Raw genomic sequence first — 19,739 nt, 5'->3', positions numbered from 1 at the left:
ATATCTACTATCCATACTACAGTTTTATCACCATCTCTTCGTTGTTTTAGTGCACATATACAATTTGCTATTGTATTAGGTGTGTTGGGGGCACAAGAGATTTCTTTTATTTGATTGCAGGGTTGCTTGACAGAGACTATCTTCATCCTACGCCTCCCATGGATTGATAAACCTTAGGTCATCCAGTGAGGGAAAATTGCTACTGTCCTACAAAACTCTACACTTGGAGGCCCAACACGTGTCTACAAGAATAAAGTTGCATAGTAGACATCAGGTTTCCCCTCCACCCTTTAGTCCGTGGCCTTATGTTCTACTACGGGCTAGATTTCCACGATCTAGCCCTGATTTCTTTCCTCCACATACCAATGTTTATTGTCGTGTGTGAGGATCTGCTTCACATCCCACCACACTTCGGCCTATGGCTCAAAGTCTTCAACGTGAAGCCAAAGGTGGTCGGCGGACAGCATGCGGACTGCGGCAGGGCCATGGTAAGCAAGTTGCCCAATGCCAAATGGCCCAAAGTGGCTTTCATCGAGACCGTCAAGGTTTGGCAGCAGGAGTGGTTCCACATCACCGACCCCTGCCGCGCCAACTGGGTTGCAAGTATGGAGTTCAGATCCGGACCCCCTAGGAGGCTCACCTCCTGGACCTCTAAGGGCATCTATTGGGGGTCCCAGACGGAGGTGCAGATGCTTTAGAAGCGCATCACCAACATGCTGGGCGAAAACGTCGGTCTCACCATTGTGGTGTAGATCATGCTCTTTTGTCGCATGCTCCCCTGCCAACGCCGGGCCTCCCACATGTGGGAGTTAAATCCGGAGGAGCCGTGGACCATGAAGCGCTTCTTCAGCACCACGCACGAAGAGATATGGAAGCTTCTCTTCAAGGCCCAGAATAGCTGGCGCATGAAGACCGAGGACATCGGGCTCGACATCGAGAATCTGGGTACAGAGGTAATTATTAATCTTTCCGAAGACGTGTCTGGTCAATGCTTTAATCAATAGGAATCTTATCAGCTCGCTTCTTCACAGGGCTGGACAACCAAGGCGGAGCAGATAGATAGTCCGGCTCCGCTGCCAGAAGACCGAGCCACTCCCCAGCTGACAGAGATGCTGGTCCTGGTGCCCTACCAGGCACCGGAGAAGAAGGGCAAGAAGAAGGGCAAGGAGCCCAAGGGCGGCCCCGTCCAGAGGCCCTTCGGACACTGTGTCCGGAGAGACCGAGATCGTATCCTCCCATGAGGGAGATGAGGAAGAAGAGGAGGAGGAGGTGGTGGAAAGCGACCCCCCCCCCCACCGCAAGGGGAGGAGGAATAAGAGGATGGCCTCCGAAGACCCGGAGGGGGTGGCGCTGTAGAGGGGGAAGATAACCCTTTCGGTCAGTTCAGACTCAGAGTCTGAACACATCCCGAAGAGGGTCCCCAGGGTGAAGCCCCTGGCCGAATCGTACGTATCTGAAATCTTACTTGTTGAGTTTCCGCTTACCTGCCTCTGTCATGTAAGTTATACCATTGTTTGCTTTTCAGCCCTCCCCGTGAGGTTCCGAACACCCCATCGTCAGAGGGGAACTCCCTGCCGCCTGAGCAGGAGGAGAGAGACGCGCCATCGCGAGCCTCCTTGCCTACTGCCATGGAGGACACCGAGGTGTTGTCCCAAAGGACTTGTCCTGGTCAGGAGGAGCGGGCAAGGTCTTCGAGAAGGCGCTTGAGGTTGACACCTCGGTTGCCAAAGACCTGGGGGAGGCGACCCCAGGACCACCAACAACGGGGAGCCCCATTAGTCCGGTCCCCCGCCGCACACCATCCCGGTGGCCGATGCGGCTCCGAGAAGGAATGCACAACCCCCTTCAAGAGAGGGTGGAGGAGCAACAACTCCATCAATGGCCTCCATTAATCCGGAGGCTCCTCATGCTCTGGAGGAAGCGCTGCAACGCGCTTCCATCATGGAGGAGCACCACACCATGATGGGTGAGGTTATGGGGAAGGCTCAGTCTGCCAAAATCTGTTTGAACGAAGCCTTCAACAGCCTGCTAACTGGCTTTGAGGTATGCGGCGTAATGTTCTAAAAGATTTTTTATATGATAGGATGAACCCATATATAGACAGTAGCCCCTGAGACTATGTCCGGATTAGAATAATCTGGACAGGGATCCCATGATAATTCAGACATTAATATATTGTGCTAATGCGTGTAACAGGTGGCAACCGCCCAGGCCGCAGAGGTTTCTGAGCTTAATTGGAATATGAGAGTGGCTGATGAGGATCTCGACCGCATCAACAAGCGGTTCAAGGAGACGCAAGTTATGCGGAAGTTATATATCAGTAGTGATATGTATAATGAGTCTTTTAACTCATTGGATTTTGTGATTATGATCATAGTTGGCGCAGCTGAGGGTTGAGTTCCTCAAAGGCGCGCTTGCCTAGGCCAAGAAGGAGGTGGAGGCAAACAAGGCAGCTGCTGACAAGGCGGCTAAGGAGCTGGAGGCGGAGCAAACTGCCTGCCGCCAACATGAAGCTCGGGTGGCCGAAGTCGAGCAAGAGCTCAAGGACGCCATTAGCAAGTGCGAGTCCTTTGAGCAGAAGACCTCGGACCAAGCATCCGAACTCGCCAAGGCTCTCCAAGATGTTAAGGAGGCCCGGGTTGAGTCCCGGAGCACTCATGGGGGGATCTAGCAGGCGAGGCAGATAGCGGTTGGTAAGGCCTTTCTTCTACAGAGTAAATTTGGAAGTAGGAGGTCTGTCTTGCTGACCCGAGTTTGGAGTTCTCCAGGCGCATTTGCGGATCTTCCAAGGAGTGTCGCCGATGCCGCGTAGTTCTTCCCAGCCCAGGAGGGGAGCTCAATTAAGAAGCTGTTCTGGTCGCAGTATCTCCCCCAGAGCATCCGACGCTTCTTAGCGACCAGCTGAAGCAGCCGACCGAGCTGCACAGGGTGGCTGGCTTGGCTATGAAGGGTCTAATAGTCCAACTTTGGCCAACCGAGCCCATGCCCAGCAGCTACTTTAGCCTCGTGAAGCGGCTTGTCAACGCTTGTCCTTAGATCGATGCCATAAAGTGGTCGGCCTGCATAGAAGGTGCCCGGATGGCCTTCGCCTGCATCAGGATGCAATGGGAGAAGATGAAGGCCACCGAAGTGGCAACCGCAGGGCCGCCTGAGGGCAAAGATCATCGGAAGCTGAAGAGGTACTTTGAAGATGTCCTAGAAGGGGCCCAAATGGTAGATGGCCAATGTTCGAAGGATGTTATGTTAGATTAGATGTACTTGGGTGGAAGGAACTATGTTAAGAATCCGTGCTATGATTGCGCCTTTTGTGTTAATTTATCCTCCTGTGCGGCCGTTTATTGTTTCAATTTCTCTGAAGGTTGCTAGTCATCGGCTTCTGCCCCCATGTAAATATTACAGGGGTGTTCGTGAACGCATGCACTACAATAAAAAGACACATCCGTGACATTTTGGGCCAAACGAATTTTATTCTCTCATACTTATGACACTTCTATGACGATAATTATGACAAAACCCTATATCATCATAGATGTTGTGGGCTTATACTTCTATGACAAAAAATCATGACAAAAAATGGCTTTTCATCCTGGGCGGGTCGAAGACGCACCTGCATGACATTCTTTGGGTTGTCCATGATGGCAAAAACCGTGGTAGAAGCGAGGGCGAAGAAAATTTCGGGGACTTCCCGGTTACGGTGGGTGGTCGGGGCCGAGCGATGCTCGAAGGTTTGCGCGTTTCTCTCATACACGTATGCGCGGGTGTGTGAGGCGTTGCGCTCTAACTGACCCCGAGCGAGGCGTTGGCTCTAACTGAACCCGAGCGATTGCACTAGCTACGTTACTGAACCCCAACCGATCCCTTGCTGTTAACTAAACCCGAGTGATTCCTTCGCTACTGCTGCTAACTGAAGCTGATTGAACCTTCTGCCTCTTGATGAACAGTGAACGTTGGGGTTGGTTGAACGAGTCGAGACATACGTTGGGGTTGGATGAACAGTTCTCGGTGGGGATTGGATGAACAGGATCCCGATCGAGGAGGTGGGGGTGGATGAACAGTAGCCATTGGAGGGAGGCCGTGTAGGGCAAGTGGAACAGGACCCCCGTGGAGGGGCTGGTTGAACAGGACCCCATAGAGGGCTGGTTGAACAGTAGGCGGTGGAGGCTGGATGAACACTACCCCATGGGGGGCTGGATGAACAGTTGTTGGTGGAGGCTGGAGGAAGTCGATGGTGGATGAACTGTAGCATGTGGAGGCTACAGAAAGTCCACGGTGGATGAACAATAGTCCCGTGGAGTCCTGTTTTGCAGTACGCCACACCCCTCCGGATGAACAAGACCCCTATTTCGATCGTAGGAGGTCAAAGAGAAGTCCGTTTCCTCCATTTTGCATTACGCCACACCCCTCCCGGTGAACAAGATCCCGTTTTGACTGTAGGCGGTTGACCAGAAGGCCATTTCCTCTGTTCTACTGTACGCCAGGCCTTGTTTCAGCTATTCCGTCCAAGCCGGTTGGCTCTCAATGAACACACAACGCATTCCAACCCAGTCTGTTGCCTCCTGATGAACATGACGCGTTCTGACCCAGTCACTTGGCTCCCGGCGAACACGTCGTTGTTTCCTCCATTCCGACCCAGCCGGTTAGCTGAAGATGAACAAGACAACATTGCTGCCGTCCGTTGCCTCTCCATGTACACGAGCACTGGTCGTCCGTATGCGCGAGTACGCATTTTGAGACCCCTCTCATATGTACGTATGTGGTCATATATTTTGGCATGTGGCTGTATGTACGTGTACACGGTTTAGACAGGACAGCCATAACTGCTATGTCGGGGGCTCTACTATGACGTGTGCTGCTACTTACTCGGCCACGATTCATCGTTGCAGAGCGACCGATCGACCAGTATGTGCGTACACGTTCGCGACAAGGCAGACAACACTATGTATGCTTTGACCGGGTGGGTCCCAGCTGTCAGGGAGGATAAGGACGCACTTCCTTGTGTGCGAAGATATAGCTGCTGGGTCCCAACTGTCAGGGGGAAATCATTTTTTTGCCTGTAATAAGGACACACTTCCTTGCATGCGAATATGTCGGCGTTCTGGGAACGGGGGTCCCCAGACTTTCCTTCCTGCGGCCTACGGCGTGGCTCAAGCAATGGCTCAGCACGACCCGTATTCATTAACCCAAGCTCAATACCCTCGCGGGGCGGACAGGGCAAGGCTTCCTCAGGGGCGGCCTCACCAGGCAGGCTCGCGAGGAGGCGGAAGATCAAGGCGAGGAGTACCTCGCGAGGCGCTCATGACGCAAGCCATGACGATCCAGACAACCGACTCTAATGTCACCTAGATACCCCTCGGTACTCTGCGCCAGCCTGTGCAGTGTCCTCGTTTCCTCTTTGGTGCAAAGGGGGCAAGCGCAGGCGTAGAGTACCGAGGCATCAAGCAAAGGTTACCATATCGGTGCAACGAGACCAAGACCAGCAGTGCGGCAGGATGGAGGTCACCGTGGAGCCCAGGACGGCGTCATCGCCAGTGCCTTTGGCAGTCGAAGACCAACTTTAGTCAGGATAGCTTGTACTAGCTGTTCCCCTTCAAAATGGCCGTTGTTGGCTCCCTTCCCGCTCAATATTTGGGAAGAGGACCAGGGCCCCTATAAATAGAGATAGCCACCATCGTAGAGAGGGCATATCGTCTAGAGCTGATCGAATCCATCCCATGTAGGACACCGCACCAGTTCAAGAACACCCCTCGCGAGGCTGTTCTTCCTCTGTACTATTCATCATCAGCCCTAGAGGCAATCCACCACACCACACACTAGAGTAGGGTAGTACACCACAACGGTGTCCCGAACTAGTATAAAACTTGTGTCCCTCGTGTTGTTCATCGTGTAGCTTAGATTCGCGACGAGGCTTTGGGACGTGGATTGGTAGGGAGAAGATCTTTGTGCGCACCCTAGAGGTTGAACCTTAAGGGTTTGGCCGGAACCCGATATCCAACATTTGGCGCGCCAGGTGGGGGTGCGCCAAAATCCTCTTTCCGCGGTTCCGTGTTCCATCGTTCTGTCACATCCATGGCGGACGCTCGCCGAGCGTCGGGCTGCTCTTGCCGCACACGTCGCCCAGACGACCCCCGTCGGTGGGCCTCCTCATCGTTCTCCGTCGCCTGCCGCCAACGCCGCCACCGGCCCAACGGGGAACGAGCAGCAAGCATCGTTGCTGCATACCTCGGTGCGGCGGGAAGGCCGCACCACCACTCCGTCGCTGACTCCAGCTGGTTCATCGTCTCACGCTCGTCGCGCTCCCACCGACGTGCAGTCCGCGTTGCTCCTGGCACGTGAGCTCCTGCACTACCACCCCATCGACGACCTCTACGAGGAGTGACTCACATGCATCACCGAGCTTGTCAGTGTTGCAGGGGGCTCTCCTGCGCCGTCCCTCTCGCTGCCTCGCCCTCCATCCTGCGTGGGCGACACAGCTCAGGAGGTGCCTCCGCCACCTCCTCCCCAAGAAGGTGCCCTGGCTCCAAGGCGCGCGGCCCCTGGACGAGACCCACCACATCCAGCGCCCGTGCGACAAGAGGGGAGCTGCCAAGAAATCCCTTGTTCCCAAGAAGGCGCTCGCGTGCTCCCTGCTCCAGCATGTCAAGATCACGTCCCTGCGCCTGCACGTCAAGACCCCGTGCTGCCCCTGGCGGCTGCGCGCAGGCATCTCCAAGAGCAAGCCCCTCGTCTGCAAAGGGCTCCGGTGACCACCGCAGGCTGCCGCACCTTCACCACCGAGCTACGCAGTGTCACCTGGCCGGGCAAGTTCAAGACAGATCTGCCTCCTCGCTATGATGGCACTGTTGACCCCGCGGAGTTCCTGCAGCTCTATGATCTGGGCATCGAGGTGGCCAACAGAGACGAAATGGTCATGGCGAACTTGTTTCCCATGGCGCTAAAAGATGGTGCCTGCACCTGGCTCCTGAACCTGCCTCCCGGCTCGATCTCCTCTTCGGACGAGATGCGCACCCGTTGCATTGCCAACTTCCAGGGCACTCGCAACCGTCCTCTAGTCGTGGGTGACCTGCGCCGCATCAAGCAACAACCTATAGATACCTTGCAGAAGTACATCCAGCGCTTCAACAACGCTCGCCTCAAGATTCTCAAGGTAACCGATGAGGCCATCATCTTAGCATTTTCTGACGGCGTCCGCGATGTCAAGATGAAGGAGGAGATGGCTATCCACGAGGATCTGTGCACATCTCTGGAGCTTTTCAACCTGGCGACCAAGTGCACAACAGCTGAGGAGGGACGCCTCTCACTCCTTGAGCTTCCAGCTGCTGACCCAAAAGAGAAGAAAGCCAAGGCCAAGGACGTCAAGCACAAAGGAGCAGCTGTGCTCGCAGCAGAACCAGAAACGAAGCGCGACAGGGACCAGCCGGAGTCGTCCAAGGGCAACCGATTCTGTGCCTACCACAACCTCTACACCCACAACACCAACGAATGACAGGAGCTCAGAGCCGTTCGAGAAGGACGCACCGGTCGATGCCCCGAGCGCAATGGCCGGGGCTATGGCCGAGGAGGAGGAAGAGGTGGAGGACGATGGGACGACCGAGGCCCTCACCAGGAGTGGTGTGACCGCCCTCGCGAGGATCGTTGGCAGGACCAGCCTCGCGAGGGGGCTTGGAGGGATCAGCCTCGTGAGGACCGCCCTCAGGGCAACGCAGGCCTTCCTCCTCTGCCACCACCGCCAAGAAGGAATGATGACCACCACCAGGACGAGGGGGCTGGAGGCTTCCAGGAGCCTCATGCTATCGCTTGCATCTTGGGCGACGGCCAGGCCCCAACCTCTCAGTGCATCTTCAAGCAGTTTGCTCGCGAGGTGAACACAGTCCTCCCCAAGCTCGAGGCCACGCGCCCTTTCAGGTGGTCCACGTGCGCCATCATGTTCAGCTCAGCGGATCAGCTCAAGTGTGCGGCGACAGCTGGCGTCCTCCCAATGCTTTGCTCCCCAGTCATCAACAATGTGAAAGTTACCAGGACCCTCATCGATGGTGGCGCAGGACTCAACGTTCTGTCCGTCGAGACGTTCAACAATCTCCAAGTGCCATATGATCAGCTCCAGCCAACTAAGCCTTTCTCAGGAGTCACTGACGGCTCCACCACTCCGATAGGGCAGGTTCGCCTTCCTGTCACCTTTGGACAGCGCAAAAACTACCGTACTGAGCTCATCGACTTCGACGTTACCCACATTCGCCTGCCATACAATGTCATCCTCGAGTATCCGGCCCTGGCCAAGTTCATGGTTGTGACTCACCATGGTTACAATGTCCTCAAGATGCCGGGAAGTGGCGGAATCATCACAGTCCCCTGCAAGGAGAAGGATGTGGTGTGCTCCCTCGAGCGTGCCTTCCAAGCTGTATCAGTCGAGGACCCAGATGGCAAGAGCGGGAACCCTCCCGAGGCAGTTCCCAAGAAGAAGAAGACATCACCCAGCTCAAGGCCTTCGGAGGTATGCGTCTCCGGAGGCGCCACATCAGGATCAGCGCCCGTGCGAGGGGTGCCTCCCACCATCGCATAGGAAGGCGTGCCCGGTGTCGGTGTCAAAACCGGTGGATCTCGGGTTGGGGGTCCCGAACTGTGCGTCTAAGGCTAATGGTAACAAGAGACGGGGGACACGATGTTTACCTAGGTTCGGGCCCTCTCGATGGAGGTAATACCCTACTTCCTGCTTGATTGATCTTGATGATATGAGTATTACAAGAGTTGATCTACCACGAGATCATAGAGGCTAAACCCTAGAAGCTAGCCTATGATTATGATTGTTGTTGTCCTACGGACTAAACCCTCCGGTTTATATAGACACCGGAGGGGGCTAGGGTTACACAGAGTCGGTTACATAGAAGGAGATCTACATATCCGAATTGCCAAGCTTGCCTTCCACACAAAGGAGAGTCCCATCCGGACACGGGACGAAGTCTTCAATCTTGTATCTTCACTAGCACAATGCCCGTGCGTTGCAACGGGAAAAAACAAATCCTAACACGTTTTACCACTCTCTTCGCCATCATGGTCATGTTGTCCATCTATTCATGACGAACAAGATCAATCTCAGGTGATGATCTTGATGATCACAGTCTAGCACACTCCTTTAGCAATCTTATCATGTGCCTCGCAACAGAAAATTTATCCCTACACCCTCCTACCAGAACAGAACACATCTAAGTTGATGCCTACAAATTGTTATACAAAGAAAGCCAAATTTGTCATGCCCCTATGCTAGCAATTTTCTAGTTAAATCGAAAAATTAATATAAATTTAGTTTTAAGCTACCAGAACTTTGATTACCTATTACCACTGACACAGAAAGTCTGGAATCGAGGCACGTATTATTCAGTACATTAAATTATTCAGAGTAGTGGTGGAAAGAAGAAAAACAATAAAAGTAGTCTTTAGAAAAGAACTACATGGTTCACATGGGGGCTCTATTTTTATCCATGTAATTAGAAATATATGCATATGAGTCATGGGCATCATACTGAATGCAGTACAAAATTTATCAAATTTGTAGTGAGAGGTTAAAAATTCATAATAGAGTCGACCTTTGAGTAGTTAACTTTCTGTTATTTTTTTAATCCTAATGTAATGCATGGCCGCAACTTGAGTAATCAGGCAGACACAAACCATGCCTTGTGAGCTTATAAAGAAAGCAGGTTGAAGATGCTCACACTAATGTCCACATGTCCAAAAGTGAATCGCAGACCACCAGTCTTTTTCAAAAATCCACCTATCGTCTGCTCTGATGGCCCGTTGTAACTGTGTTGAAACAAAACCGATGATTCACTGAGCAGCAGTGGCGCCAAGAAAAAAGAAATATTTGAAAAATATAGGGTTTTGCTCACTGTTCACACAGTATGTTGGCTCCTGCTACGCCATGTCCTTCATTGATTACATCAGACAGATTGATAGTCAAGATCAATTTATCAGATTACATCAGGTGGATGGATGCCAAGGGGAAAGAAAATAAATTATCAAGGAGAAATTTTAATGAAAAGCATTCTCTGTAGAAAAGTGTCAATAAAAAAATTGAATTTACATGTGGGTCTGCATCTGTTAAATAGAATTGAACAACAACAAAACTGAAATACTGTATTTATGTTGTGTCTTCCTAAGCATTTAACATGCATATGCAGCTGCAGAACTTGTCATGCAAGTCAGAAAAGGGCAGCTCCTCACCCACCCGCATGCATGCATAGGACAGATCAGAATATAAGATATACCTGTGAGTTTTGAGTGATTGATTTCCCGATGGTGGAGGAGCGACGAGGCAGGGGACGAGCTTGAGTAGCAGGCGGCCGTTTTGACATCAATACAATCCCCTGTTGTTGTCTTGTTGCTAATCTGGATACACACAATGATTGAGCGCCTTCGCTAAGGCTCATCATCTCCCTCAACAAAGCAGGTAGACATGAAGACAGAGGGGAGTGGTCACTGCATGCCCCTGGAGCCGCCGGTCCATGCCATAGATAGCCACACAGCCGCAGCCCACGATCCGCACGGCCTCGTCTCGAAGGTTGCAGAACCTCGTGAGTCGTGACACAGCAATCTCGAACCTCTCCTTCTCCGCGAGTCGCCCATCGTGGCCAACTTCGTCGCCCAGATCATGGCGGCTACTTGGGCGGTCGTGCGAGCGCCGGCGTACGTCGCAAGTTGTGCCAGGCCAGGTTGCGAGGGGCTGGCTTTTATATCGATCTTATCTTGGCTGGGGACAAAGGACGAGTCCTCTCGAGAGAGTTCTCGTTGAGAGTCGTAGCAGGGCCACCTTATCCCGCCCGATCCCCAATCTCGGACGGCGGAGATGCTGGACGGGGAGAGGTGCATGAAGCTTTGTATATAATCCAGCTAGTTCTTGGTGTTGAATTGTACCGTTGTATGTATTGTATACGCATTGTATGAGATGTGATGGTTGTTGTACCTAGGCCTAGTCTTCCGCCGTGACCACGCCATCCACTCCCTGCATGTAGGGAGTTAGGCTACGTGCTGCTGTGTATATGTAACAGACTGCTCAATGGAATAGATCACAGACTCATTCCGCCATTCTTCTTGGTAATCAGAGCGCAGGTCTCTTCCTTCCTATGTCGACCAGCCCTCCCTCCTCTCCCGTCGACGACGGCCTCGGCCACATCCCCTCTGCCGATGACCTCGCCGCGGCCGCTGCCGCCTCTGAGCGCCCACACGCCTCGCTAACCCCGGATCTCTCCAACTCCGGCGGCCTGCCTCTCGCCACGTCCTCACCCAACCCTATTCCCCCGATCCCTCTTTCTGTGCCAACCACCACCCCACCTCCCGGCGGCCTTCCTCCGAGCATCGCCGGGGTCGTCGACTTCAAGTTGGCCCTGGATGGGACTAACTTCACTCGCTGGCGCAACTACTTCAACCTCCTCTTCGCGCGGTACCACGCGGAGACGCACGTGCAGGCCGGCGCCTCGGCGCGCCTCGCCGATCCACAGTGGCGCGACGACGACAACACTATCCGCCTCTGGTTCTTCTCCACGATCGAAGGTGATCTCCTCGACCTCGTCGCCCCGCCCGACTCCACTGCTTACACCATTTGGCAGCGCCTTCACGAGTACTTCCTCGCCAATGAGGCCGAGCACGCGATGCACCTCGGCCAGGAGTTCCGGGCGTGCGTTCGCGGTGACCTCTCCATCAGCGAGTACTGTCGCCGCCTCCAGGGCATCGCCGCCGCCCTCGCTGACGTCCGAGAGCCGGTCACCGACCGCACCCCGACCCTGCAGATGCTCGATGGCGTCGGCAAGAAGTTCGAACTGCCGGCCGCCATTATCCAGTCCACCGTGCCGCTGCCCAAGTTCGCCCAGGCACGGTCCCGCCTCGTCCTCGCCAAGCTCGCCATCGACAAGCGCGCACGCACCGAGGGCGCGCAGGTGCTGGCCGCGCTCCACGACGACGCCAGGGGCGCCGACGGACGCGGTGACCGCGGTGGCGGCCCTCCTGGCGGCGGTCCTTCGCCTGGCGGTAACGGCGGCCGTGGCGGTCCTCCAGGCGGCAACGGCGGCGGGCATCCCGGCGGTGGCAACCGCGGGCGTGGCGGCCGTGGCCGTGGCGGCCGTGGCCGGGGTCGCGGTGATCCTGCTGGCGGTGGCGGCGGACCACAGCCGTGGCTGGGCTACTTCGCCCCCATGGGCATGCCCTTCCCGCCGCTGCGCTCTCCGTGGATCCCGCCCAACTCTGCGGGCGTACTCGGCCCACGTCCGGGAGCGCCCCATCATGTCTACTCCGCGTACACGACGGCTCCGACTCTGCCTCCACCACCTCCGTACGCCGCTGCCTCGCCCTACTCATGGGATGCCACCGCCATGTTCCACGCCGCGCCAAGCCAGGGGCACGGCTACCCACCTCAGGCCGATTGGATCATGGACACTGGCGCGTCCTCCCATGTCACCGGTGACCCAGGTACCTTGCTCGAGTCTCATCCCCTTTTAGCGCATAATACTCATCATATCATCGTCGGTAATGGGGCTCGTCTCCCTATCGTCGCCATCGGTAACACTCGGCTCCCTCCTCGCCCTTTCTATCTCACTCATATTCTGCTCTCTCCCAATATTGTGCAAAACCTTATCTCTGTACGTAAGTTTACGCGTGATAATCTTGTTTCCGTGGAGTTTGATCCCGTTGGTTTTTCTGTGAAGGATCTTCACACCAAGGAGGTTCTTCTGAGGTCCAATAGTGGTGATGACCTCTACCACTTCTCCGGCGACCATGGCGGCACCACACCAGCGGCGTGTGCACTTGCGACTTCGGATCTCTGGCATAAACGGCTCGGGCACCCGGGCTCTTCTTCTTTAGCTCATTTCCCGTTTGATGTTTCATCCAAATGTAATAAACCCCCCAAGTCTCCCACATGTATTGCTTGTCAACAGGGAAAACACACCCGCCTCCCTTTCTCCACCTCGACCACCTATACCACTGCGCCATTTCAGCTTTTGCATTGTGACTTGTGGACTTCTCCCATTGTTAGTTTTTCTGGCTACAAATATTACCTTGTTATTTTGGATGATTATACTCATTACTCTTGGACCTTCCCTCTTCGTGCTAAATCCGATACATGCACCACTTTGCAGCGTTTCTTTGCGTTTCTCCTTACTCAATTTCATGTCCTTGTGCAATGTTTGCAGTGTGACAATGGCGGTGAATTTCTCTCCACTAACCTTCGCGAGTTCTTCTCTACTAACGGCATCGTTTTCCATCTCACGTGCCCGCACACGTCTCCCCAAAACGGCAAGGCCGAAAGGTTCATCCGTACCACCAACGACGTCATTCGCACGCTTCTCTTCCAAGCACGCCTACCGCCGCCCTTTTGGGTCGAAGCACTCCATACCGCCACCGCCCTGCTCAACATTCGCCCCTCCCGTGCTGTCCACTTCTTTACACCCCACTTTCTTCTCTACGGCATCCACCCAACATACCACCATCTACGGACTTTCGGCTGCTTGTGCTTCCCAAACATCTCTGCCACCGCGCCGCACAAGCTATCGCCACGCTCCACCAAGTGTGTGTTCATCGGCTACCCTCGCGAGCAGAAAGGCTACCGATGTTTCGATCTGTCCACCCGCAAGGTCATCACCTCTCGCCACGTGGTCTTTGATGAAAACTGTTTTCCGTATGACTCTGTTGCCGACCCGGCTGTGGCCACAGAAGATCCCACCCCACCTGCCGCACCCACCACGATCCCCCTCGATCCGCTCACCTCGTACTGGGCCCCACGCGCACATCCGCCCCCCGCCGCTCCGCACCTGCCGCGCGTCCCAACCGGTCGCTCTCACCAGCCCCACCCGCGACCAGCTCCACTCCTCCACCCAATCGCCACGCCTCCACCACGATCTGCGGGGTCCGCCACCCATGCATCCCCATGCAATTCACGTACTCCCGCTCCCTGCATGCCTCGGTCCGTGCGCGACACCAGCTGCAGCCCGCGGATCCCGGGATCTCTACCCGCTTCCTCGACCGGGAGCAGCCCCTCCTCGGGATTGGCGCCTGCTCCCCGATCCCCGTCTCGTCTTCTGTCTCCCCCACCGTGACACGTTCCCCCTCGTGCTGTTCCCGTTACACCGCACGCCAATCCGCACCAGATGATCACGCGCCGGAAAACTGGTTTCGCCATGCCAAAGAAACATTTCGACTTATCCGTCACCACTGCACCGTCACCACTTCCCTCCTCTTACCGTGCGGCTCTCAAGGATCCCCATTGTCATGACGCTATGTTAGACGAGTTTAACGCGCTAATTCGTAATGACACTTGGTCTTTGGTGCCGTGTCCTGCAGGTGTCAATGTGGTGACGGGCAAGTGGATTTTTCGGCACAAGCTACATCCTGATGGCACCTTGGCGCGCTACAAGGCGAGGTGGATGGTTCGGGGCTTCACGCAGCAGCCCGGTGTTGACTATGGGGAGACCTTCAGCCCCGTCGTCAAGCCTGCCACGATCCGCGTGGTCCTCAGCCTCTCCACGGCAAGCAATTGGCCCATCCGGCAAATGGACGTCAAGAATGCCTTCCTCCATGGTGACCTCGTTGAGACTGTATACTGTCAGCAACCCTCCGGTTTTGTTGATTCTGCTCATCCCACACACGTTTGCCGCCTCAACAAGTCCTTATATGGTCTTAAGCAGGCTCCGCGGACATGGTTCCTTCGTTTCACCCGCCACCTTCACTCGCTCGGTTTAGTCTCCTCCAAGTGTGACACTTCTCTTTTCATTCTTCATCGAGGAGATGCCATGGCCTACCTGCTCTTGTATGTTGATGATATCATCCTCACAGCTAGCTCCACCTCTCTCCTCACTTCCCTCGTGGCGTCTCTCACCAAGGAATTTTCCATGAGCGATCTGGGTGATCTCCACCATTTCCTTGGCATTACCGTACACCACACCACTGCTGGGCTCTTCTTGTCCCAAGAGCAGTATGCTCTCGAGATCTTGGACCGTGCCAACATGCTGAACTGCCACTCCATTTCTACGCCGATTGACACTAGCTCCAAACTCTCCCTCTCCGGTGGTACACCCTACTCCGACCCGGCGAAATACCGTAGTCTTGCCGGCGCTCTCCAATACCTTACACTCACTCGGCCCGATATCACCCATGCTGTCCAGCAGATTTGCCTCTTCATGCACTCCCCTCTCGACACACATTTTCAGTTGATCAAGCGTGTCTTACGTTATCTTCGTGGTACTGCTCACTTCGGCCTCCAGCTTCATCGTGGCTCCTCGCACGAGCTGATATCTTATAGTGATGCCGACTGGGCCGGGTGTCCTGATACCCGCCGATCCACGTCCGGGTTTTGTGTGTTCTTGGGTTCCAACTTGGTCTCCTGGTCATCTAAACGCCAGCATACGGTGTCCCGCTCTAGTGCGGAGGCCGAGTATCGTGCCGTGGCAAACTGTGTGGCCGAATCTTGTTGGCTACGGCAACTTCTCACCGAGCTCCGGCGACCTCTCACGCGCGCCACCGTTGTCTATTGCGACAATGTCAGTGCGGTGTATCTCTCGTCCAATCCTGTGCAACATCAACGGACGAAACACGTCGAGATTGACCTTCATTTTGTCCGTGATCGGGTAGCTCTCGGTGAAGCCAGGGTCCTTCACGTTCCGACCACGTCGCAGTTTGCAGATATTTTCACCAAGGGACTGCCCTCGACGGTCTTCAATGATTTTCGGTCCAGCCTGAACGTTTTGCCAAGCAACGTTCGGACTGCGGGGGGGGGGGTGTTGAATTGTACCGTTGTATGTACGCATTGTATGAGATGTGATGGTTGTTGTACCTAGGCCTAGTCTTCCGCCATGACCACGCCATCCACTCCCTGCATGTAGGGAGTTAGGCTACGTGCCGCTGTGTATATGTAACAGACTGCTCAATGGAATAGATCACAGACTCATTCCGCCATTCTTCTCTTGGTTGAGTCTTCCCATACTGGAGTCCGGCGTTATGCCGTGGTGGAGTGCGCCCCCAGCGCACGCGAGCTGCGCGCGGTGGCTAGCGGTGGTGTCCATCATGGTTGTGGCGGCGAGGTGCTACGTGCAATCAGAGAGAGAGAACGATGCCGGCGACTCCTTCAATAAGCTCGTCGTATTCCCTGTGTTGGTGGGGGCCCGGCTGCTTGTCTCGCCATTGAGATGGATGGAGCGGGGATGAGAAGCAGCAAACTGGATCCTGCGGTTTGGGTAAGAGTTCATTCTTAATTAATGGCTTATGCATCAGGGCTTCGGCGCCAGTATCCGCGGTCGGCTGCCGGCCCTAGTCTCGCCATTGACCTTGCTGGCCGAAGGGCGCCCGTTCTTCCTGGCCTAGAGCCTTGATTGGAGGCAGTTCATCTCTGGTTTGGAGTCCTTAGGACCCGATTGTGTTTCTTAATTTCCCAACACGTGGCGGACGAAAATTACCGGACCAAACCAAGAATATTAACTTCTTTTAATAGTAGGTATAGATTTAATAGTAGGTATAGATAGTCCAACAGGCCTGCCAAAGTATATAGTCCGGCTGTCCGAGGGCCACCTAATCCAGGACTTCCTCAGTAGCCTCTGAACCAGGCTTCAATGAGGATGAGTCCGGCGTGCAGATTGTCTTCGGCATTGCAAGGCGGGTTCCTTCTTCAAATACTCCATAGAAGATTTTGAACACAAGGATCATGTCCGGCTCTGCAAAACAAATTCCACATACCACTGTAGAGAGCACAATATCCCACAAATCTTATCTGCTGACAACTTTTCATAGCATGACATCACGCCATGGCCCGGTCATTATTCGAACCATTTTTTTCCAACCAGCCTACCACTGCACGTGTTGCGAGGCAGTTTTATTGGCACGTCTTGTCGAAGCAGAGATCGTGTTCCCCTTATCACGGGATTCTCATCAATACAGGCGTGGGTAACCCAACCGTTTTTGTTAGTATGACTCCTTGATTTTAGGTAGGTTCCAAACAGCCACTCGGGGGACGCTTGATATCCGCCCTCTTTATAAAGGGGCCAAGGCCTGTCCTTTTCTTCCCACGCTCGATCCTTCCCTTCCTTCACCTCGAGTTCCAACACCCAAGGCTCAAGCTAAGCGCTTCGGACCTTCAACCGTGCTCGGATCCAACCTTCAAGGCCGGTGGATGGCCTCCTCTGTCATACAGGAGGACATCAAGAAGCTTAGGGAGGCCAGGTATCTCATCGTCGAAATCCCGCACAGGCTGCCTGCTCAAGGGCAGGTCATCCCCACTCCCAAACCCAACGAGAGTGTCGTATTTGTTTCGAACTTCCTACGAGGGCTAGGTTTTAGTCTTGATCCCTTCGTGAGAGGGCTCATGTTCTATTATGGGCTAGATTTCCATGATCTAGCTCTAGATTCCATCCTTCACATCTCGTCGTTTATCATCGTGTGCGAGGCCTTCCTCCGCATCACCCCACACTTCGGCTTATGGCTCAAGACCTTCAATGTGAAGCCAAAGATGATCGACAGGCGACACGCAGAGTGCGGAGGTGCTACAATAAGCAAAGGCGTCGATGCCCTATGGCCAAAGGGTTCCTTCCCGAAGGTGTCCGATTTATGGCAACGGGAGTGGTTTTTCATCACAGCTCCCCGAGGTACAAAGTGGGCGGCCGCCCCCGCCTTTTGCCTGGGCCCTCCGCCCCAACTGGCGTCATGGGTGAACAAGGGCAGGACTGGGGGGCCAGTTAATGATGTGCTGACATTGCTAAGCCGCATTCGAGATCTCCTCAAGAGGGACGTTAGTCTTATCAAGGTAATGCAAGTTATGCTAGTTTGTCGGGTCCTGCCATGCCAACGTCGATCTCTCCATATGTGAGAGTTCAACCCGGAAGGACCGTGAACTGTTCAACAATTCTTCCGCGTGACGCTCGAAGAGATGTATGGATTGTTCTTTGGATCACGAATAAAGTGTCCGGACACCATCGAGGATGCGGGTCTCAACTGCAACCGTCCGGATACCCGAGTAAGTATTTTCTGGACCGAACATGCTATATTTTTATTTGTCACAACATCATTCTGAAAAATTTCTCTCTGCCAGGACTGGATAAGAAAGGCGGAGAGGATCAGGTGTTCGGCCCCCCTTCCCGAAGGCTCACTGGATCCTGTACTAACCAGGATGCTTAAGCACGCACCTTATCAAGTGCCATCGGGAGAAGGTGAAGGGAGGAATAAAGAAGCCGAAAGTGGGCTTCACACATTATACATCCAAACCGGGGGAATTAGTGTCTCCACGAAGAAGGATAATAGGGGAGGTGAACCTAGAATCCCCTCTCCCCATTGGAAGAAAAGAGCCGCCTCTGAAGACTTAGAAACGGAGGCTTCCAAACGAGGGAAGAAACCTTCGCCAGGGGGCCTTGCCCTGGAGGTAGTCCTTTCCGCACAGCGCCCGCAAGGGGGCCAGCCCTCAACCGAGCCGTAAGTGAACCAAAAGTACTGTGGTAAATATATCCTGTTTTTATCTGAGATCAATAACCGAGACATTTAGATATATTAAAACCGAGCACCCTCCCAGCCCTCTCAGCCCATTAGCATTTCTAGCCGTTCGATTTCATGTGCTAAACGTCCCTAGCCGATAGATCTTCCTTCAATATGATTTTTCTCGCAAGGCGGGCTCGCCGTCCTAAAGGGCAGCTATTCCCGTAGCTTTTTTGGCCCATTGTGGTTAACTGGGCTGATATTTGGTTTCCCGGCCCATATCTCCGCCTCGACTCGTGATGCCAATCTCTCTGCCTCGACTCCTCCTCTCCCCAACTAAAAAAAACTCCTCTCCCCGACGTGTTCTCTTCTGTCCGCCTGCAGGGCTTGCGCCCGCACGCGCTTGACCGCCGGCGGGTGAAGGAGTCGGCGCCGGATCCGGCGGCTTGTCGCCGCGCTTATGGATCCAGACCGCATCCATCGCGACTGGGTGGTGCCTGCGGCCCATCTCGATTCCCGCCGCTGTCACCGACCCAGGCCTCCGGCGTCGACCTCAATTCCTTTCTGTTCCTCCCCATCAAGCAGGTCGTCACGCTTCACTAACATTGACCTCGAGCGGCAGAGCCGTCCCCCGACCTCAATCTCCAGTGGCAGCGTCCAGCACATCCAGCCATATTGTCCACCGGCGGCGCCACCAGATTCTCCCGCGACCTCAACCTCATGTGGCATCGTCTATCATATTCATATCTAGCCATATCGTCCGCCGGTGGTGCCACCAGATTCAGCGTCCACATGTGCGGTGCGATTGCCGTCCTAGATAGCTTCCGCACATCCATGCCTTGCCTACAGCCTACAGGTACAACCAGCCTTTCCCCGTTCCAATATGCCTAGGCTAGAGATGGAGGCCTTTCCCCATGCGAGAATAACCCAAGACATGGCTATGGTTATGGTAGATACACTGGATTTAATATGTGAGTTCCATAGTATACATATTTTTTCTACTTGTCCTAGGTATTCCAAATAAATTCAGAATTCTCTTATTTATTTTATGTATGGTTTAATTGCTTTTCGAAGTGCACATTGTATGTTGGTGATACGTTTTTAATTGAATTCTTTCTCTTTTAGACTTTTACTGGATTGAGCAGAACAAAAAAGAATAAACGTTTTTGTTTAGTTTATAATAGAGAAAGGAACTTGGAAGGCGATTCAGTTTTGTCATAGGAATTGATGCTAAGTATCTTGTGCATTTAACTTTGAGGGGAAACCTCACCCATACAAATTCAAGAATCAATTATCTAACCAGGTTTACT

At 54.1% G+C, this 19,739-nt stretch overlaps 1 protein-coding gene across 1 annotated transcript; it reads left to right on the top strand.

The window, feature by feature from the left end:
• Nucleotides 1-11,073: 11,073 nt before the first annotated feature.
• Nucleotides 11,074-13,015, top strand: LOC123040739 (uncharacterized). The gene is made up of 2 exons (XM_044463503.1): nucleotides 11,074-12,450; nucleotides 12,687-13,015. Exons 1-2 carry the CDS (start codon nucleotides 11,112-11,114, stop codon nucleotides 12,722-12,724), a joined length of 1,377 nt encoding a protein of 458 aa, XP_044319438.1. The 5' UTR covers nucleotides 11,074-11,111; the 3' UTR covers nucleotides 12,725-13,015.
• Nucleotides 13,016-19,739: the final 6,724 nt, after the last annotated feature.

This window comes from Triticum aestivum, chromosome 2B (genome assembly GCF_018294505.1).
Source record: "Triticum aestivum cultivar Chinese Spring chromosome 2B, IWGSC CS RefSeq v2.1, whole genome shotgun sequence".
Classification (NCBI taxonomy): Eukaryota; Viridiplantae; Streptophyta; class Magnoliopsida; order Poales; family Poaceae; genus Triticum; species Triticum aestivum.
The sequence above is the reverse complement of the archived record's forward strand: the minus strand, read 5'-3'. Positions and strand labels throughout refer to the sequence as shown.